This window comes from Rattus rattus, chromosome 2, assembly GCF_011064425.1.
Source record: "Rattus rattus isolate New Zealand chromosome 2, Rrattus_CSIRO_v1, whole genome shotgun sequence".
Lineage (NCBI taxonomy): Eukaryota > Metazoa > Chordata > Mammalia > Rodentia > Muridae > Rattus > Rattus rattus.
In genome coordinates, this window is record NC_046155.1 from 132,709,298 (window position 1) to 132,731,797 (window position 22,500).

Below are 22,500 nucleotides of genomic sequence, written 5' to 3' on the forward strand. Positions count from 1 at the left end.
GGAGTGTGTCAGTCAGGAAAGCACTGTTGGACAAGCATGACGGCCTGGGCTCCTGTTGCCGCACTGATGGAAAAGGTATGGTGACATGCACTGTGATTCCAGCATTCACAGTGCGGCCTGCCCTAGACCTAGACCGCGAGGTGACATGGAGTCAACGGCACAGACTCATTGGAACACCGCTGCAGGCTCCTTTAATACCCTCCACCTGTGCCCCATTGGTCCCAAGAAAGCTTCTCTTCTAAACAGCAGCTCCCAGTTGGCTGCCATTGTCTGTGTCAGCATTCCTTGGTCTCAGGCAGTCTCAGGTCCTCCTGCAGGAGATGCCTTTGCAGCTGCATGGTCCCCAGCATCTACAGAGGTGGATACTAACTGAATGAGTAAGCTCCAGGTTCAGTGAAAGATCCTGTTTCAAAACATACATTGAAGACTGAGGAAGCCTCTGATCTCTACACACGTGAGCACATGTGCCACACATGGACATGTATACACATACATATCACACACACAAAATTAGTAACTACTGTTCAAGATTTTTAGTATCTCTTTTTAGAGACTATGAGAAGACACTGTAACTCACTATTGGAATGGAAATTGTCTTGACCTTTTTTTGGTGTTGTGATCAAGCCAGCTCAGTCAGTCAACAGGTTTTCCAGGGCAGGATCAAGGGTTGAAAAGAAAAAGACAGGAGATTTAGCTCAGTGGTAGAGCGCTTGCCTAGCAAGCACAAGGCCCTGGGTTCGGTCCCCAGCTCCGAAAAAGAGAAAAGGAAAAAAAAAGAAAAGAAAAGAAAAGAAAAAGACAATTAGACAACACTATAACATGACTCCAGCCAGTGCTGAGGCTGAAGCAGGTTTTTTTTTTTCCAGTCTGCTTTTATATCAGTTTAGGTACATTTAAAGAATATGGTCAGTTCTCAGATCAAAGACAACTGATAAAACAAGGCAAAGAACAAAGAGATCACACCGGGTAGTAATCAAACAAAGCAAAGAGTTCCAGTAATCACTGGGTCTGGGGGCTTAACAGGATTTTACTCCCCCCCCCCCAAAAAAGGAAGTCACACATTTCCTGGCTGTGTTTACCTTGATCCTTGCATAGCCCAAATGTGAATATTCTTATCTGAGCCTACTTGAGCCCAGAGATAGGTGCTTGCCAGAATTCCTATAAGTAGAATCAAAAGCTCTCCACAGTGCTGTAGACCCTGTCTAGTAAAATTTTATACCCATTAGGAAAAAAAAATCAGAAACAAGGATATTCATTACAATGTGGTAATGTGATGAACACTTGTCTTCAAAAATGTCCATTGATATGGTGGTTGAAACTTAACGCTAACTTCTGAGTCTTTACCAAGGCCTTGGCCTGACAGCAAAGCCAGGCATTGTTTTAGCAACTCCCACCTGTTAGATCCTGGAAACAGTGCTTTGCTGCAGGCACTGCCATTACCCCACAGTTACAGATGAATGCAGGCACTGACAGGACTCCAGTTGCAGATGACTGGAGAGTGTGAAGGAGTGGGAGGGAGCCGAAGAAGATCCTCGGTATTAATAGTGGGAAAAGATGGACTAGTCTATCTGATTAATGTATTTTCTTTTTAAATACTTTAAAAAGTAAAGCTAATTGGCATATAGATTCTAAATATTTTGATTTATAATGGTGGCGACTATGCTTATGTGGTGCTGACGTAAATGGCTCCTTTGTAGCTGGTGATGAGGTTAGGGTGAGAAAAGTCACACTTCTCTCTCCTTGTCCCTTGTTCCATGCATTCCTTACCCAAAATGCTTGGAACCAGAAGTTTTAGATTTTAGGTATTTTTGTTCTCATGTCTAGTTGCATAATTTGCTTGTATTTCACACATCCTTATGGACATAGCCTAAAGTTAATTGTGTGCCATATGCATACAGCTTTTTTACTGGATCCTGTCAGGGAGGGCAGGTGTGACTTTCCCACCTGTGGCTTTGTGTTGGGGCCCAAATGGATGAGATCAGAGGGCTTTTTAGATTAGATGCTCTAACACACGTGAGGCAAGAGAAATAGAAGGGGCTAAGTGTGGCTCTTTGTGAGTTCTCATGAGGAGTTCTTGTGGCTCTTCAACATGTCGGACCCACAAGACTTCACCTGCTGCTCTGGTGCCGGCTCTGCAGTCTCCCGGATTGTACTTGCTCTAGCCAACCATAAAACCATCTGCCCAATAGATGGAAGTAGGAAAGTCTGTCACATGGTCAAGTTTTTCAGTGATCTGTTTGTTTTTAAAACAGGGTCTTGCAATGTAGTCCAGGCTGGCTTTGAACTTGTGCTTTCTCCTTGCTCTTGCCTCCCAAGTGCCGGGATTATAGACATTAAGCTGTCACACACAGCATTCCACTTGCATTTTAGTATTTATATACTGTCATAGAAATCAGTCTGTAGAAACGTAAGCAAGGGTACAGTGAAACCACTGAACTGGACTGCTCCATGGGTGGAAAGAAGGTTTATTTTAGATATGAAACTGCTTCATGGCTGTTTCTTAGGTGGTAGAGATGGCCAGAGGCATTTGGGAGTGCAGAGCTGCCATGGCTACCTGTTAGGGATAAAGAGAATAGCCAAAAGACAGGAAAAGCCTCTCGAGTTAAAAAGAGCAGGTCACTTCAGAGCAGAGGAAGCTATAGGCTGGAACAGCCTGCAGAGTGTGTGTGTGTGTGTGTGTGTGTGTGTGTGTACGTGTGTGTACGCGCACATGCGTGTGAAAGCCCCCACATTCATGTAAAAACACATAGACACATTCATGGTGGCCAGGGTCTAGTTTGGGGTGATTGGCTTGAGCAATTGGGTACATAATTAACAATTACACAACATGTATCATGCAATAAGGGCAGTCTTATTTGATCAAAGTTCAGGCCTGGTCAAAGGTGCTTCACAAGGCTCTAGCTCTGTGGTAAAGTCAGATCATGGCATCCATGGTTACCAATTTGCTTACTTTTAATTAAAAAAATTTTTTCTTTTGAGAATGGGTTTCTCTGCATAGCCCTGACTGTTCTAGCACTCACTCTGTAGATCAGGCTGGTCTTGAACTCAGATCTGCCAGCCTTTGCCTCCTCAGTGCCGGGATTAATGGTGTGCACTGCCATTGCCCAACCTCTGTTAATTTTTAATGTAAGTTTTTTGAGAATTTAAACATGTATATGTTGTAATAAAAGTCAATCTGGGGTTTCTTCCCCACCTTAGATCATATAGTTCCCAGATAAAAAGATACAAAACCTTTATAATAATCCTTAATATTAGTAGAGCTGGGCAGATATCACTCTAAACTATTTTGTTTGCTTCCCTGTCAATAGCCCCGAGATATGACTGGCCATGTTCCACTGGGCCTCTCTCACTTGGAGTGGCCAGCCCTCATGGTTAGTTCTCACGATCCTTTACCCCATGGTGTCATCTCTCTCTTCACTTTCTGCTCCTTTTTGTCTCTGCTTCAGACCCCAAGCCCTGGGAGCCAAAGCCCCACCTACCTCTTTTCTGCCCGCTAAAGGCAGTAGGCATCTTCGTTCAACCAATAGTTTTTTTTTTTTTTTTTTTTTTTTTAACTTGAGTATTTCTTATGTACATTTGGCAAACATCCCCTTCCCTCCCCCTTCCTTATGGGTGTTCCCCTCCCACCCCCCCCATTGCCGCCTCCCCGACAGTCTAGTTCACTCAACCAATAGTTTTAAATTAAGTAGCAAGGTTACACAGCATGACTTTGTGTATGTGAGGACTTCCTTGTCCCGGAGGCAACCAGATCTTGGGGGCCAGAACTTGCCATTAGAGTACACAGAAACATGGGGTTGGGATTTAGCTCAGTGGTAGAGCGCTTGCCTAGGGAAGCAAGGCCCTGGGTTCGGTCCCCAGCTCGGAAAAAAAAAAAAAAGAACCAAAAAGAGTACACAGAAACAGACCAAACCTCATCATGCGTATGCTATATTTACATCATTTCTTTCTACACCCTCCCCCTTCCAGCATCTCCTCCGTTTCCTCTAGTAGTCTCCACCTCGTCTGTATCTATTATCTCACTCACCCATCTACCAACACATGTACAGAGCATTGCTTATGTGTACATGCATTTAGGGCTGACGACCACTGGGATTGTATAACCTATTGGGGGCTTATCTCTGCAGAAAGCTGATTCTTCCTCATTCTGCAGCTCAAAGTTCTACATTCTTTACATCCTTATCAACATTTGATATTTTCCATTTTGTTGTTGTTGTTGGCACAGCTGTTCTCGTAGTTATGAAGTGATACTTCATTGCAGGTTTGATTCGCACTTCCCGGAGGCTGGTGACATTAAGCAGCATTTATAGCTGCTTTTAGAATTTAGCACACAATAGTGTGTTAGTTGGCTTTCTATTCTTATAGCAAATTCCTGGATAACCAACTTAGAAAAAGGTATTCTGGCTTGTGGTTTTAAAGGTTCCCATCCACTGTGGAGTACACCTGTTCCTCTGTGACTGGGAAGCAAGAGTAGAAAGAATGAGAGACAGGGAGGAAGGCAGGGACTCGAATCCCTTCAAGTTGACTTTCCCTGTGATCTAAAGACTCACCATCTCCGGAAAGCAGCATCCTGGGAGCCAAGCCTTTAAGGAGGTTTGAAATCCATCTCTAGCAGATTTTTTAAAATAATTAGTCCATCTTTCAGTAGCTTTTTTGTTACCGGGTTACAATAGTTCTTTTATGTTCTGGGTTCTGGATCCTTACCTGCTGTGTGTTTTGTAAATACTTCTCTCAGTCTATACATTGTCTTTTATTTATAGTGTCCTTTTATGTACAGAAGGTCTTACTTATGATGTTCAACTTCTATACTTTTTCCCTGTTGTAGCATTGCTTTTGTATACCATCTGTGAAATCCATTGCTAAATCCAATAGTAAGGACATTTATTCCTTTTCTTTTAAATAATTTGTTTTCATTTTATGCATGTGGGTGTTTTGTCTGCAGTTATGTCTCCACACTGTATGTATGCAGTACCTATGGAGGCCAGAAGAGGGCATTGGATCCCATGAGACAGGAGTTACAGATGGTCATGAGCCAACATGTGGGTACTGGGAATTGAACCTCGGTAGTCTGGAAGAGCAGCTTGTGTGCTTAACTGCCAAGCCATCTCTCTAGCACCATATTCTTCTGTTTTGTATAAGTGATGGTTTTAGCTCCTAAACTAAAAGTTGTTGAATTGAGCTAATTCCTGTGTAGTATGAAATAAGGACACAGACCATTCCTTTTAATTTCTTTAACTGTTCTAAGAGCCTAAACTTGTGACTTCTGTGAGATGTGTTATTAGATGTTAGGTTGCAGCAGGTGCTGAACCTTGGGTCCTAGTAGCTTATAGCCACTAGGTATTTCTTATTCCTAAGGGATGCAAACAGTTGCAGATTATTTCAGTATTCTGGCTTGAGGTGTTTTCCCTCGGGGGTGAACCCTAACAAAGCTGTTACCATCTTGAAGTCACTTTGGAGCAGGCAGTTTCTTTTGAGAGACTAGGAGTTAGACTTCTGGGAGGTCAACAGACAGGGAGAGGGTCAGGGTTAAGGAGACAGGTTCCCAAGATGGCCAGGTTTTCCTTACCCTCCTGACTTAAGAAAAAAGCCTGACAGCTTAAAACAAAGCCTTGTAGGCTTTTGTCTCCTAGAAGGTCAAGTCACACAAGAGGTGTAGGCCATCTGTCCATCCTGTCTTTCTTCAAACTGACCAACCCTAAGGGAAGAAAAGTTCTTCAAACACTTAAAAACCCCAACCCTTAAGAAGAGACTGGATTTTTTGGCTTTGCGAGTGTTCTGTCTACTTTCTAGGGGCCTTTTTCCTCTGTGTGTCTGCTGGAAGCCTGTGTTTTTCCTCATCCCCATTAAATGCCTTTCCTTGACTGCAAATTGTGTGTGCTCCTGTTAGCAGTGTTTGAGATGATTCTACCTGGCTCAAGATTTTTCCTGCCATTTAATTCTTTAGTTGGCAGGAAAGAAAAACAAAACAAGCAAACAAACAAAAAAAATCCCAAACCTCGAGCCTGACGAAGCCCCCTAGACTATCATTTTTGCCCTAGTTTCTGAAGGAGAGGAGTAGGAAGGGCATTCTCTACTACAGAATGTCACAGATCTGTTGTGGTTTATAAAACACATGAAATAGGGCTGGGGAGATGGTTCAGTGGTTAAGAGAACTGACTGCTCTTCCAGAGGTCCTGAGTTCAATTCCCAGCAACCACATGGTGGCTTACAGTCATCTGTAATGGGATCTGACTCCCTCTTCTGGTGTGTCTGGAGACAGCAACAGTGTACTTATATATAATAAATAAATAAATCTTTAAAAAAAAATACATGAAATACTTGTCCCAAGTTATAAACATTTAAAAGTCTTCACATTTAAGGGGAGTTTGAAAGCAACATTTTATGCCAGGTATACATAAAAAAAGTTTACTTTTGCATTGGAATATGAAGAAAATTGATTGATATAAATGTTAATGGAATTTCTATTTTCCATGTACTAAAAATGTGGGATTAGAAAAGAGGGAGTGATATTACAGAGCACCAGTAGGGGCCAGTCACAGCCTGCTCACAGATGAATGAAGTTTCTTAGGCACCAGTAGGGGGCAGTCACGGCCTGCTCAATAGGCACTGTTTCCTAGGCTGTTTGAGAGATGCGTTTACTTATTTTGTATTTTCAAAAGGCAGTCTTCTCATGGACCACAGTCTTCTCTAAGTTAGTATACCTGCTTTTAAATAAAAACAATGTATTTAACTTGTCAGTAAGCTCACACTGATGCCTGTCAGTAGCAGAAGTATGGTGTCAGTGTTTTGTATATAGCTCTAACTCAAAAAGCAAACTAAAAGCAAAGCAGTGTATCATAGAATGCTGTGTGATAAGTCAAGTAAGCAGAGCGTCGTGTAAGCCAACCACCAACAATGTTGATGCTCCACACATGAAACCCGATAACGGTCTGAGCATTTCTTCCCTACCGATTGCTTTACAGTTCTCTAGTGTTGCCAGGTATGCCCATAAATGGAAGCATGTGTTGTTACGAGGAAAGATACCAATACTAAAAGACCATATAGGGATTTGGCTAGATCCACTTGTGACACTGAAGGAGTAAGTTTGAGCGTATACTGTGAGGATTCACAGCTTGTACAACTTAAATGTTTAAGTCGTTCTGTCAACAGTCAGAACTCAAAACTTCAGTCGTTTCACAATGTCTGTGTTTACTAATGCAGCTTATGACAAAAGGCCATGGCGATGTATATATAAGCAGTTGGAATGTATCTGTATGCCTGTATGAAATTGTTATTTTCTTATGTAAAATAAAACCAGTGGTTCCCATTGTGTTTAGGGTTTTAAAAAAAAAAATCTATGCCTTAGAATAAAATATAAGCCCATGTATTAGTCACATCTCTTTTCATGGTGGCCCGTCTCTCCCACCTCCCAAACTAGGCCTTACTTCCTGAGGCTGTACAATATTCCCCAAAGAGCACCACCATCCAGGGACCAAATGTTTAAGCACGGGTCTGTAGTAATGTCTTACACTAAAACCTAACAGTTCTTGCCATTTTGTGCAAAAGTATCTTTATACTTGATTTTTACTTGGCTCAGTTTTTAAATTTACATGTGCTTGTGGGAGTATGTGTGCGTGTGAGTACTGGTGTCCAAGGGATCAGACGAGGGCGTCAGAGCTCCTGGAGCTGGAATTATAGGTGGCTGTCACCTCCAGACGTAGGCTCAAGAGCAGAGTGTGTTTCGTATGACTTTGTGTTGCCCTGATGAGGCAGCTGCTGCAGCAGCCGCTGAGGACTCACATCTTGAGCTGCAAGAAGGAGTCACAGAACCAACTTGGACTGACAAACCTTGGAAACCCGAGCTTTGCCTCCTGTGACACGCTTCCTCCAGCAGGACCATAGCTCCTAAACCTGCACAAACAGAGGCACCAACCATGGAGGGACACCTCATTCAAACCATCGCAAATTCTTAAGGCTGGCCAGCCCCCCAATATAACAGGATTTATAAAACCCAATATGTCCTTAGGACTACTAGTAAGGCATTACCGACCAATTGATAATTTTCTAAACACCCCTTTCTCTTCCCCCTTCTCACATGTTACTTCCTGTGCCCAGAAGGGGAACCACAGACCCCGCCCTTCCACCTCATGCCAATCTCACATTTGTCTTTAAGAATCCATGTCAGACAAGGTTTTGTTTTTGTTTTCTGAAAGCCATTCCTGGTTCTGCCATTGAAGCCAGCTTACCTTTTGGTGTTTGGGGGATGTGGAATGAAAAAGCATAACACGTGTGTCCTTCAGTTTCCATAGTGCACCTCTTTATGTACGTGTAAATCTGAACCATACAGGAACAACCCTCCCACAACCCCATTCTTTTCAGCCGTTGAGTAGAACTGTAGCAGTTTTCCCTGGAAAAGGACCCCCATCCGCCTCCCCCACACATATCCCCTACTGCATCAGTCTGCCATTCCCTCTAAGATGCCAGCTCAGGCCCAGAGTGTGGGATCACAGTCCCTCTTTCTATCCATTCTCAACCTTCTCGGGTCTCAGTGCCCGGAAACCCCAGAGATGCCTATCTGTGGCAGCAGGGGTGCGTGAGGTATCATAGAATATGGGGTAGTGAGGGCTGTTATTGGAGGCCACCATAACAAAGTAGTACAAACAGCAGTGCATTGCTCACACTTTGGAAGCAAGCACCCAAAATTAGGGTGTGGTCATCAGGGTGGGGTTCCCTTTTTTTCTGAGCCCTTCTCTCTGTGTAGGCTGTTGATAGTCTCTGGAATTCCTTGTGCATGTTTTCCTCTTTAGCCTCTCAACCTCTCACCATGGCCGCCTTCCTTCTGTCTCCTGAGAGGTGCCTGGTTTCTCTAAGGAAGGAAGCAGTTTTCAACCTGTAGGTAGCAACCACTTTGGGGTTGAACAACATTTTCACAGGGATGACCTAAGACTGTTGGAAAACAGATATTTATGCTATGATTTATAACAGCAAAATCAGTTATGAAGTAGCAATAAAAATAATGGTTGGGGGTCACTGCAACATGAGGAACTGTATTAAAGGGTCACAGCATTAGAAAGGCTGAGGACAAATGTGAACAAAGGCTGCTGATTTTAACTGTTTGACTATACTAAGTGTCGCGTGGTCAGTGTAAGAATGAATCCCAAATGTGCTGTTACTATTTTCACATTTCTCAAAATTTATATCCCAAGAAGATATTCTGTTATGCTTAAGTTAATTAAAAATGTTAATACTTTTTAAAGATAAAATTTAATTCTGAGTTTTCGATTTTCAGCCAGAAAACCTTGCTCAGAAGCTTCCAAACCTCGTGGAACTGTGAGTGTGTTTATTCATATTTTTAAACATAAGAATGGGGACTTTAAGTAATTTGAAATGGTAGGACACATAATTTTAATGGATTCATTTATCACTTTTGGGTGTGGTTGTCATGCTGCTGCTATGGGTAAGTTGGAGGCTTTGCTAGCCCCTGTGGTGTGTGAGAGCCTTTAATATGTTGAAACAGCTCAGCTCAGACAATGAAGATGCTCTGGGTACAGCGTGTTTGCCTTCTTCTGGGAAGTGCATGCTCCTGGGAGAGTCCCTACCCTTGTTATTCCTATGTCCAACTGGACACAGGCTCCCTGAGGGCTGGTAGTGATGCCTCCACCCACTTCCTCCAATTCCTCTGTGTCTCAGTAGACTCAGTGCTTTTGATGATCATCTTCATAATGCTACAAAACTTACCTTTTTGTTTCTGTTTTCTTAAGGTGTAGGGAGAGCAGAGCTTCCCCACTGAGATGCATCTTTTTTTTTTTTTTTTTTTTTTTTTTCCCTGAGGTGGGGACCGAACCCGGGCCTTGCGCTTGCTAGGACTGAGCTAAATCCCCAACCCCACTGAGATGCATCTTAAGACTCCTCCATGCTTTTGTCAATTATTTTTAATGTTTTGTATATGAGTGTGTACAGTGTCTGTAGCAGTATATATCTAAAAGTCCACTCTACCCGATGAGGTCATTGGGTGCACCCATGGCTCTGCACCCACCCAAGAGCTCTGAATTCACGAATAAAAAAATTCATGAATGAAAGACGTGCACACCCAACCTTTCTATTTTAATAAGCCTTAGCTCAGTGGTTGGGCACTTCCAACCCTCCCCACAGCTAGCACACACACCCCTTTGGTATTCCTGAGTTAACACTCTCTAAATCTATATTTTATTGCCCTATTTCCTTTTGGGCAGCCCTCCCAAGGGGTTGCTTTCACCTTGCATCTACATTTTGGCTATCTCACCCTCCTGCTCCTTCACGGTGCGGCCCATCCTACGCCCCTGTCATGGCATACTCCCTTCTCTCTCCCTTGCATTTCTTGCCCAGGAATCTAAAAGCCCTGCCTCTGTCTCCCTACCCAGCAATGGGCCTCTAGCAACTTCATTTTCCAATCAGAACCAATTGGGGGCAGGCTTCCTTTAGCCTCAGTTCAGGACACTGCATGTAGGTTTTGGCAACATAATTTGCATGAGAAAACAGGCCACTTTGTGGCAGAATCTTCCCCTAATTGGGTGAAAAGGAGGTGGGACTAATGGGTTGGAGAGAGAAAGAGGGGAAGCAGGAGAAAGATACATCCTTTTGGACAGGAGAGAATAGGAGAGAATAGCAGGCGCCCCTGGTCCAGATGGTGGCTCCACTGGGATTTATAACTTAGAATAATATAAAATTAGGATGCTAGTTTCTGCGCCCAGCAATTGTGTTACCTGTTGATTCTAAACTAAGATTGTGTGGCTTTTTCCTTCATGCGGTGACTCAACTGGGTTCCAGAGAAAGGTGCAGCAGCAGGGCACCCAAGCCAGCCATGAGAATTTGGAAGAATTTGGAATTGTGGCAACACCCCACCATGGGAACTTAGTGAGTCAGGTGGACAGACTCTGAGCTCTGAGTCAGAGAGTCTTCTGGGCTGAGAACAGGCAGGCCTGTCCACTGGTGCCTTGCAACACCGCTGCATATGCCCACCTTACTCTCTCGGAACAGGGCCTGCCACTGAACCACAGTGTGCCTTTCAGACTCTGCTGGCTGACTGGCCAGCAAGCTCTCAGGATCTCTCTGTCCTTGGCCTCCAATGCTAAGGTTACAGACACACAAAGCGCTCTCTTTTATGTGGGTTCTGGGTATTGAAACTCTGGTCCTTATGCTTGCAGAGTAAGCACGTTCACCACCAAAACATCTCCTAGCTTCACTTTTTTTGTTTTGTGTGTTTGAGTTAGGGTTTCTCTGTGTAGACCTGACTGTTCTAGAACTTACTCTATAGACCAGGATGGCCTCAAACTCAAGAGATCTGAATGCTTCTGCCTCCTGGGTACTAGGATTAAAGGCATTGGCCACCACCACCACAGCCTGGCCACTTTTGTTTTTTAATGTGTGGTCTTTTGAGTAAGAATGGCTATTATAAGCTCACACATTTGAATGCTTAACCACCAGGGGGTGGCACTGTTTGAAATGATTAGAAGGATCAGGAGTTGGGGCCTTATCAGAAGAAGTGTGTCCTGGTGCCATCTTCACTGCAGTAGAATAGTCACTGAGGCATATGATTCATGGATTTGTGTCTAATTTACCTTTGGGGAAATAAAAGCTTAGCATATATTTTCTGTACTAATTTCATTGTGTGGAACGCTGTATCTAATTTCATTTCAGAAAGATGTCTGTTTCTGTTCCTTGCTCTGTATGTTGTTTGGTCTGAGTGTTGGGGAGATAAAGGAGAAGCAAACATCCTGCATCCATCTTTGCACTGAGTCTCGTCATTGTCATTTGTCCCATCCTGTTATTCCGAAACTCTTCAAACTGACCAAAGAAAGATAAAAGCATAGTCCAGTGAACACCCACAGCCTATCACCAAAATGTAACCACACTCAACACTTCCGCTGGGGTTTCCTTGTCCTTTCTCCTGCCTGTGTAGTGTGTGCTGAGTGGCAGCAAAGCATCCCAGGCAGCTGCCACTTCCACAGCAGGGCGCAGCCAATCCAGTGCTGTCCGTCTGATGATCCCCTTACTGAGCAGATCTTCAGGTCAATTAGAGGAGTCTGAGTCTCGCCTGAGTCTCTGGGTGGGTGTTGAGACGCACCTCGACCTCTCCATTGTCAGCCGCGTGACTCTGCTCTAGCCTTCCCTTCTTGCCTATGTAGGACTTGATCCCCAGGCCTTCTCAGATCTTAAGTTGTTCATTGTCTTAGTTAGGTTTCTCTGCTGTGAACAGACACCATGCCCAAGGCAAGTCTTACAAAAGATAAAATTTCATTGGGGCTGGCCCACAGGTTCAGAGGTTCAGTCCATCATCATCAAGGTGGGAGCAGGGCAGCATCCAGGTAGGCATGGGGCAGGCAGAGCTGAGAGTTCTGCATCTTCATCTGAAGGCTGCTAGTGGAAGACTGACCTCCAGGTAGCTAGGGTGAGGGTCTTAAAGCCCACACTCACAGTGACACACCCACTCCAACAAGGCCACACTTTCTAATAGTGCCACTCCCTAGGCCAAGCATGTACAAACCATCACATTCATTCTCCCAGCTCTGAACCTGCATATGTCCCACATGTGCCTGTCCCCTGCTGGGTTGCCAGAGCCCTCATGGGCTCTCCCTACCAGCTTTTCCTTCAAGCTCTCTGGTCTGTGTATTATTTGCCATAGTTGTTTTTTACTGCCCAGCAAAGCTATGAAATTAAACAGTTGAAATTTGTTTCCATTTAGCACTGAGCATAGGGTTTTTCTTTCTTTTCTTTTTTTTTAATGTATACTAGAATGTTGAACTTAACCTTGTCTATCGTGTGTGTGTGTGTGTGTGTGTGTGTGTGTGTGTGTGTGTGTGTGTGTGTGTACAGAGAGGAGGGGAGAGGGAGGGAGAGAGCGCTTTACCAGTCACATCTTCATGCAAGCGTGCGAGCAGGTGGATAGTACTCGTTAGGAGTGTGGCTTGGAAAGCCGCTTCCATCCAGGCCACTGTTCTTCACTTTGGCGGTGAGCTCTTGGCTTTCCTTAATTCTGAAAAGCTGAGCCGTGGGCCGTGGGACTAGCACACATGAAAACACAGCTGAGCTCATGGCCCGTCGTCTGACAGGCACCAGAGTTCCTCCTTAGAGATCTTCCCCACCACTGCAGGCCTTGGACTAGTTTCCATAGTTTACATGTGCTGCTTCTGAAAAGGTTTACAGCATTCTCAATAATTGTATGGGAGGGATTCTTTATCATTTTACACTTCCCTGGTGTGTTATAACTCTCTCCCCACAGCAGGAACTCAACAAAGCCTAGCTTGGCCTCAGACCTGCTGTGTAGGCAAGAATGACCGCAAACTCCTGAACCTCCAGTCTCTACCTGCCAAGTGCTGAGATTACAGGCATGTACCACCACACACAGCTTTTTAGCTACTGTTCATGCTGCTGTGACAAAGTGCCAGACAGGAGCAACTTACAGCATGGTTCTCAACCCTCCTAATGCTGGCGTGACCCGTTCTACGGTTTCTCATGTTACGGTGACCCCCATCCATAAAGTTATTTTCATTGCTACTTTACAACTATAATTTTGCTACTGTTAATTATAGTGTAAATATTTTTGGAGATTTGCCAAATATTAATATTTGTAATGTAGAGTTTTTGGAGGTTTGTGAAAGGGGTCATGACCCACAGGTTGAGAACCGCCGACTGAGGGGAAGCGAGACTTACTTTGGTTCCCAGTTTCAGAGGGATTTCAGTGAGCCGCTGGGAAGATGGGAAGGCTAGCTCTGCACTGGAGCTGGCAGAGGCAGCTGTCACACGGTGCAGGCAGGAGGCAGAGAAAGGGAGATGAGACCGTCAGTCAGTCCAGGCCCAGCCCATGAGATGGCACCACTCATTCAAAGCATAATTTTGTCTGCAGTTGGTTCTCACTAGAAATGCCTGCCCTCACAGGCACATCAGGAGGCATTCTGCAGTCTCTAGGGGATCTTAGGTGAAATTGACTGTGAAGATCAGCCATCTCACCCAGCATGGCTTCCCTCTTCCCTCTGCTGTCACTGTTTCTCATCACAGCCATTCTGATGTGACCATGGTCTCTATCAGTGTGGCTTCCCTTGTGTGTCTCTAATGCTGAACCTCTTCATGCACCTGTCTGTCATCTGTGTCTTACGTCAGTTTTTATACATAGCTTCTAATGGTTTCCTATGTAGTCTACAGTATACCGTCTTCTGTATAAAGTATGTGTCTGGTGTTGCACATACTTTCTTCTAGGACACAGCTCATCTCTTCATCCTTCTTCTGTTCTTTTGCACAGTAAAATTGTCTGCTTTGATGAACCCTAGTGCATCCATTTTGCTTTTACATATGATGCTTTGATCTCAAGTGTGGAAGCCCGAGACTCATGCTTTTGTTGTCTTAGTCCCTCCTGAATTCTTCAGTGTTTTTCTTCCAGGGTAGGGATCTCGGTTGTTAGTATGTCTGTCCTTCAGCATTGGGAGGCTTGCAGTTCCTCAGGACACGTCTTTTGCTCTCCTATCTATTTCTTTGTATGTATGATGGATCATTTTGTCTTCTTGATCTAGTCTGAGGAGTTTCCTTTTAAAATTAAACTAACTTGCTTTTGTGGCGATGGTCCTGGGGTGGTCCTCAGGACTCTGCTGATTGAGTTCTCTGCCTTCCACAGGATTGCCGCTGCTCAGCCCAGGAGCCCCTGGCTTTTACTCCTCCTTGTAGGGATTAGATCTCGATTCTCTTGGGTTTTTTGGGTGTTCTGAGCTTCTAGGGTTCACTGTTTTCTTGGGATGACCCCGGACATTGTTGTAGCACATGTTTTTATCCCTCTGCTTGGTCTTTGGCCCTGGCCTGTGAGACTCTTGCCTGCTCATCAGACTGTCAAATACATCCCATAATGGGCAGGGCAGTTCTTTTTCAGTATCTTTCTTGTGCTTCAGTTTTGATAAACTGTATTTTTCTTCCCTTGAGGTCAGTTACTATGTTAATTCCACCCAGTGATTTTACATATATTTTCATGTTCTATATAGGTATCTTTGATCTCTAGATAAATTTTATAGTTCTTACAATGTTCATAATTTTTATCTCACTACCTGACTGTGATCTTTATAATTATTTAAATGTCCTTATTTGCTAATCATTTGCTAGTGGTGTTAATTTGTATTGATTTTTTTTTCTTCCAGTTTGGAGTTCTTTTCCTCACTGGATGGTGAATTTTGTAAAGCTTTCATAGTAATGCATTTTCTTTTCTTTTTGGTTTTGATGGGTTGCTTATATGTGGTTGGTTCTTGTTTGGGTTGCTTAGAATAGGAGCAAATGTAGATCTAAGGATAGTTAGCTCTCTTGCAAAGGCCTCGGCTGTCTAGGGTCTCTGTGGATGGCCCGGGTAAGAGCAGGGCTGTGCCTCTCGGTGCAGAGAGTTGGGCACTGTTGAGAAGATAGCTTTTCTCCTGTTTTGTCTGTTGTTTTGGTTTTGGATTTTGTTTGTTTTCTGTTTTGTCTTGCCCACAGTTTCTCTTATACATGTGCATTTTATTGAATTTAGCAAAGAGTTACTAGATCTTTCAAGTTTTTGAAGCTGTTTTCTAGGGTGGAGGGTGAGAGTGGAGTTGGGGTGGTTCCGTTGTCTCCTGAAGTCTTTCCCCTTGGCTGCTAGCTGTGTCAGTCCTGATAGAGGCTCCATAACCTAGGAATTCTCTTCCCATGCTATAGTTCAGATTTGCCCTACAGTTAGGGGATGATGTGGCTTGCCTTGCTAGGTTTTTAAGAAACATAGTCTTCGTCACCTTCTAGCACTGTCTGAAAATAGCTGTTTCCTAGATCCCATCTGGCTTTCCCTTGTTTATGACAGACAGGTCAGTCTGGTCCTTGTTACTCATTGTGTCTAGAAGTGGAAGTCCTGTTCCTTCCGTTGAGAAGATGGCCTTTCGCTGTAGAATGTGTCACAGTTACAGGGAAGCTGGGAAGCTAGCACAGCGTGCTCTGGTACACCCCTCCCAAGCCTCCCCTGTGGTTACCATGAGTTCCATGGACATTTGTCAACACTAGGAACTTGACACTAACATATTGAGTAAAACTTTGTTTCTGTTTATTAAAAAATAAGACAAAAAGACCAAACCATTTGCCAAAGTGACTTACTCTTAAGAGGTATTTGTACTAGCATGAATTTAATTTCCTGCAGTATTTTCAGCAAAATGTGATGAAAACTAGCTACTTTGAAACATTTCAGTTACCCTGAAATTTTAAAATAAGCGGTAAAATTGAAGATCTCAAGCCTGTGGTCACAATGTCCTGCAGCTACCCAACAGCAGGCATGTTCTCTGACCTCTCACCACACCCCATAACACCGTCTAAGAGCTCTACACTGTCCGTCCTCTAGTCCCCCAGACACAGGCCACCGTGCTCCTGTGGTCATATGACTGTGAGGGTGCAGTAAAGACAGTGGGGTGCTCTGGTAGACCTGTCACCCAGGTATTAAAGGGGCTTGCTGCCTGTGCCAAGTGGATTCTCATTTGGTTGTGTCCTAAAATTATTGGTGGAATTGGGATTGCGTTGTACTTAGTGCACAGATGGATGGCCTTTTGGAGACCAGGATAGTTCCAATGTGTAGTTAGGATCAGGAACACTGTAGGGCTATCTAGCATCTTTATTATAGTGTAGACACAGTAGTGTATTAAAATGTGATGCTAAGTCTCAGTCATAGTAGTGGGTACTCCAGTACATAGTTTGGCTTGAACATTTTTTTTTTTCTTTTTTTTTCAGAGCTGGGGACCGAACCCAGGGCCTTGTGCTTGCTAGGCAAGTGCTCTACCACTGAGCTAAATCCCCAACCCCGAACATTTTCATAGGTAGAACTCCAGACAAGTATTTTATTGAAGTAGTTTTTAAAACTCAGCTCTGCTTCTATTTTTATGTGGTGGCATATTTACATACTGTAGCGAGTGTGCCTGCACATTTCTTTACAGTCTTTTAGCACAAATGACCTTTAACAAGAATGCATCCCAAAGTATTGAGTAATGTGTAATCAATTCATATATACAAAGTGAAAAATGAGGTCTGTTTTAGAGTGCACACTTGGTTAAATTGTATCACATGGTTATCAAGCGAAGGCTTGCTGCCTGGCAAACACAGAAGCCAGTACTAGGCATGGATTTTTGACAGAAGAGAAGGCTTTGTGCTTGACTGACTGGCTCTAGGCTCAGTCTCTCTTTGGTCAGTTAGTAGCGATGTAGGAACAGGGAAGGAAGGAGAGGAAATGCTTGTTGGCCAAACGGTATAGTAGGGGTGCTTGTCTCTCTCCTCTGCGGACTTTATTGTGTTCTCCTGAGGATTCTGAGCATGTGAGCTGGTCAGACAACCTGGTCACTTTTCTTCACAGCAACTTTTGAAAAACTGGTTTCAAGCCTTCGAGTCATTAGTGAAAAGCCCTTAGGTATTGGGAGGAAAAGTTCTTACATCGAATGTGTCTGTCTTAGCTGATTTCAAAGCTCACAGGCTAACATCCTCTGCAAAACTGGTTTAATTTGGCATAGAAAAGACTTCACAAATTTGTTGCTTTTATCATTCTGTACTTACTGACATTTTATCATTCACAAAAGATAATCAAAATGCAAAAGAAAATTTCTCAGTTATATTTTAAATACTTTGGGGATTTGTTTTTAACTTATAAATTGGCTGGTTTGAAAACCAAGTGTTCTAAAATTGGGTTGTCTTGCCTCACAAGAAAATAAGTTTTATTACTGATTTTATTTTTACTGTCTGATCTCTGGCAGCCATGACATTTGGCTCTGAAGACCTGGTTTCAGTGGTACCTGGAGTGCCCACCAGAGTGTGCCAGAGATGCTTCAGTGGGGAAGGGTTGATGACTTAGACTAGCCTGGACTTGCAGGTCTTTTTAAAGACGTCTGTTGCTGAGACGGCAAATGTCTGTGCCTCGTTGGCATCTGAGCGTATCTACGGACACATTAGTAAACATTTAATCTCTATTCTTGGGTTACAGTAAACACGCCTACTAGAGAGATCTTTAAGAGTTTTTTCTTTTTAAAGATGATTTTGTCTGAGTGTTTTCCCTGCACGTATGTATGTACTATGTGCATACCTAGCCTGTGTAGTGAAGAAAAGGGTGTTTTGTTCCCTGGAACTGGGATTACGGATGGCGAGGCACCACCAAGTGGGTGCTGAGACTCTATAAGAACAAGTGCTCTTAATGGCTGCCTGAGCCCTAGAACTATCTTTATTGCACTTTTACCCTTTAGAAACTAAAACTGATATCTCCTTTTATACAATAGGTATTGATTTTTTTCTTTACACAGGAAATGTATTTCTGAAAACCTAAATAATTTAAATGAACTAGAGGTACTAGTAATTTTTTAAAGATTTATTTATTTACTATGTGTACAGTGTTCTGCCTACATGTATGCCTACACACAAAAAGAGGGCCCTAAACCTAATTAAAGATGGTTATGAGACATTACATGGTTGCTGGGAATTCAACTGGGGACCTCTGGAAAAGCAGCCTGTGCTCTTAACCCCCGAGCCCAACTCTCCAGCCTTTAGAATTAGTAATTTCTTAATGGGGGTAAATATCTTATGATTTTTATATATTAATGACTTTAAAATGACTAAATCAGAAGATAAGATTTAATATTCGTGATTTAGCATATTACTCTCAAAGTATTAGCTATTATGTCTGTGAGTTTTATGTTAACATTGAGGTATGAAAGGAAATTCTGCCTATATTTGATAAGTTTTTAAACAGCTTGTATTGGCTGGTTATCTGGCAAACAATAACAGCAGCAACTTTCCCTCCTTGTGCCACAGGTACCTTCACTCGAATAACATAGTTGTGGTTCCAGAAGGTAAGCGCACTGCTACTTCTTAGTTTGGAAACAGCGTCATTTATATTTTGCTTTATGAGTAGATGAGCCCTGACCACTATGCATCTGTAGCTCCTTATACCTAGTTTGGTTGGTGAGTTAGGGAATTTTAATCTAAAGGACTTTAAGTTTATGTACTTTAAAATGTGAATGCAGTTAAGAAAGAGGAAATGGAGAAGTCCAAAGACAATAAATGGCCAGGAAAATTATTAGACAAACTGCTCTTGGGAAGCAGTAAGATAAGTACTACCCGCGCTAACTAGGAATTGAGTTACATAGAAAATAATATATTCTTTGACATTTTGGGGGGGGAGGGAATGTGTGGGGAGAGGGTGGCAGAGGACTTCAGAGGACTACTTTGTAACATGTTCCTCAGATGTCTTTTGAGGGAAATCTCCCCTTGGTCTGGAACACACCCCACCAGCCCTGGACCCTGCCTCTGCGTCTCTAGCTCTGCGTTACAAGCATGTTCTGCTAGAGCTTTTTAAACATGGGGTTCTGGGGACTGAGCTCAGGTCTCCTCGCTGGCAAGACAAGCATTTCAGCAGCTGAGCCACTTCCCAGGCCCTGCTCTCAGTGATGCTATCTGAGACAGGCTCCTTTGTCTCCCTGCTGTCCTCAAACTCTACTCTCTTTCCTCAGCCTCCCAGGACCACCCCAGCTGGGTTCATCTTTGCATTCTTTATTTAGTCACAGATTCCCCCCACTGCTTTACTGATTTTACTTGTTCTTAAGTTAATTTTATCTCACGGTAGAAATACTTTCCACTTTCACGACTTTGTTTTCAAGTCATGTGTGAGAGAGACGAGAGTCAAGAGTGAAGCATCCATCCAGGAGCACTGAGTCATTCTGCCTCTCCCTTTTCTCTCTGAAGCCATCGGGTCCCTTGTGAAACTCCAGTGTCTGGATCTCAGTGACAATGCCTTAGAGATCGTTTGCCCAGAGATTGGTCGTCTGAGAGCGTTACGTCATCTTCGATTGGCTAATAACCAGCTACAATTCCTACCTCCAGGTAATCCCTGTCTGTATAGCTTTTTGTGTGTCAGGAATCTGTTTTTAGCACCGTGCACACCAGCAATGGGCGTATGAATGTATTGAGATGTACCTGTTTGTTTGAGGATGAAACAAAGGACTGTAGGTGAAACCTGACCAAGCATTCTCCTGGCGTAAATGTTAGAGGATAGATAGTTAGTGTCTCTGTTTTGGAGCGTGTGCATTATGATGAATGTCTGCTCATCACTCTTGTCACTGCAAGGTAAAGAGCTTTTGGTTGTGAATTTCGCATCAAAGAATGTGAGTAAATTTGAATTCTTAAGGTGTCTTTTGTAAAAATAGTATTAATTAAGAGGTTAAATAATATTTAACCTCATATAATGAGAACTGCTTCCAACTATGTTCAGTGCAGAAACTTTCAAGTCAGTGAAGAACATGATTTTCAGAATTAATCATGTGACTACCTTTGCGGTGTTTGATCATTCCAGCTTTCAAGTTTCTCTTTTTAAATAGCCAGAGAGTTAGATGCTCTTTTGAAGACTGCCAAGAAAGTGTAGCAACCGGGATAGAAGATTTCATGTTTGACACTAACACATATGTAATAGGGAGCTGGGAATGTACCTCAGTTGGTAGAGTGCTTGCCTAGCATGTATGAAGCCCTGGATCTAGTGTCTAGCACCATACAAATCAGATATGGTAATGCAGGAGGATCAGAAGTTCAAGGTTGGCCTCTGCTACTTGGTGGGTTCAAGGCTAGCCTAAGGTACAAGAGGCGCTGTCTCAAAATTCAGAACAAAAGAATGAAGTGCGTGAATGTAACAGTTTGCAAACCCTGCTTATATACATCTGAGGACACAGCACGTTGTTCCTTCTGGGTGTTCTGCTCTTTGTTCTTTGCTGTGTATCACATTTTGTGGTGGAATGTGGTCATTTCCGTCCGGTGCATTCCCAGAAGTTAATGGTGTTTTTCTAACATCATTTGGCTGCCTCTTAATAACCACTGAAGGTATTTATTTCCTGACTGCTTTCGCATAACTTGTTTTATCTACACTTCTGTTCCGCAGGAATTCAGGCTTTGTTTCTGTTGTATGCACTTGGCTGTCCTTGTTTGAGTGATATTTTATTCTGTAGCAACTGTGTGTCTTGAATAGGAGCTTTTAGGTGAACCATGAGTAGGTCGTTTGTTTTGTTTTGAGACAGGGTCTCGCTCACTGTGTAGCCCTGGCTGTCCTGAAACTTCCATAGCTCTGCCTGTCTCTGCCTCCTGAGTACTGAGAAGACAGGAATACACCACCACACCTGGTGTAGGTACCTTTCTTCTAGGCATCCTGTGAAGTTCTGGGCAGGCCTTCCTGCTTCCTTGCCTCACAGGTGTACATCCCATTGTGAGGTCATTTCAAATATTTGATTGTGTTGGGGACAAGTCTAAACATCTCCCTGCTGTTTGGCTGTGTTGAGACGTAGTATAAAGAAAAGAAGGGCAGGGTCTCCCCTGTTGTCCTTGGGCAGCTATAGACAGTAGCCTGTATGTGCCGGTAGCCCCTCCTCCATAGTCAGTCCATCCTGTTATAGCTGATTTGTATGCTGTGTTCTCTCAAAAGGCTTCCCACTTTACTGTGATGGTTTTCTGTCTGTGTGTGTATGCACATGGGCTGCTGTATGCCTCTGTGTGTGTGTGTGTGTGTGTGTGTGTGTGTGTGTGTGTGTGTGTGTGTGTGAGATTGTGTGTATGCTCATGTGCCCATGCTTCAAAAAACCTTTGAAAACAATGTCATAGCCGTTAATTGAAATATGAAAAGCATTGAGGATATAAATTAGCACGGGGCACATATGAAAGCCTGGCTCTAAGGAGTGGGAGCTCTCAAGACCACTTTTAAGAGTGGACGCAGCCCGTCTCTGCATGTCCAGATTGCTTGCTGTGAGGCCCAGTGTTCTATCAGTTTCTGAACCTTACCCGTGCCTTACAAGGTAACTAGAAGGTGGTTCTAAGAGCTCGTTCTCTAGTGGACGGCAGAGCACTGCTGTTCTCTGCCGTGTGCCTTTGCATTTGCTCAGCACCCGGCTGCTCCAGTTGCGGGCGCCTGGAAGATGCAGGAGCACTGTTCTCCTAGGAAGTTTGGAAGAGATGGCATGGGAGGCGGGGGAATGTGGAAACTGATTTGCCTTATTTTCTGGATTATTGCACTGTATTGTGGTATCTTCTCAGGTGCGAGGTCAGATATGTATAGTAGAGTAAAAGGAAGGAGGACATCAGGCATCCAGGGTTGAGGTCTTGCTTTCCTTCAGTGTCCTGCCTCCTGGCTCTTTCTTGAGTGTCACAGGCGTTCTACTTGAGCTGGTTCTAGCTAGGTGGTGTCTGTGAGCTGCAGCCAACTGCTGCACAGAGCCAGTGCCTCCAAGGCTCAGGTGCTGTGTGAGGTGTGGGAGCACCCTGATCCTGTCACTCAGCCCTGCAGCCTGTCGTGTGCCACACTGTCCTGTGAGTGGTTGGGAAGCTGGTCATAGCATCATTGCTAGCATGTCCCTGTGTGGACTGGGGCATTTTCTGCCACTGCTTCACCATTTATGACATGCCTGCTGTCCCTCTGTACGATGTCTTTTTGGTCCCACTTGACAGGGTGCAGTGAATGGAATGTCAATAAAGCCATGCTCCATGTTCCTTGTGTTTCTTTTGTAAATTAAA

At 43.7% G+C, this 22,500-nt stretch overlaps 1 protein-coding gene across 1 annotated transcript in view; it reads left to right on the forward strand.

Moving 5' to 3' along the window:
• The window catches only part of Lrrc28 (leucine rich repeat containing 28), a 120,649-nt gene that overhangs the window by 8,689 nt on the left and 89,460 nt on the right, over nt 1-22,500 (forward strand). The window contains exons 3-5 of the mRNA XM_032893428.1: nt 9,266-9,306; nt 18,769-18,806; nt 19,699-19,836. Coding sequence (XP_032749319.1) covers nt 9,266-9,306; nt 18,769-18,806; nt 19,699-19,836 — 217 coding nt within the window. The remainder of the gene's footprint in view (nt 1-9,265; nt 9,307-18,768; nt 18,807-19,698; nt 19,837-22,500) is intronic.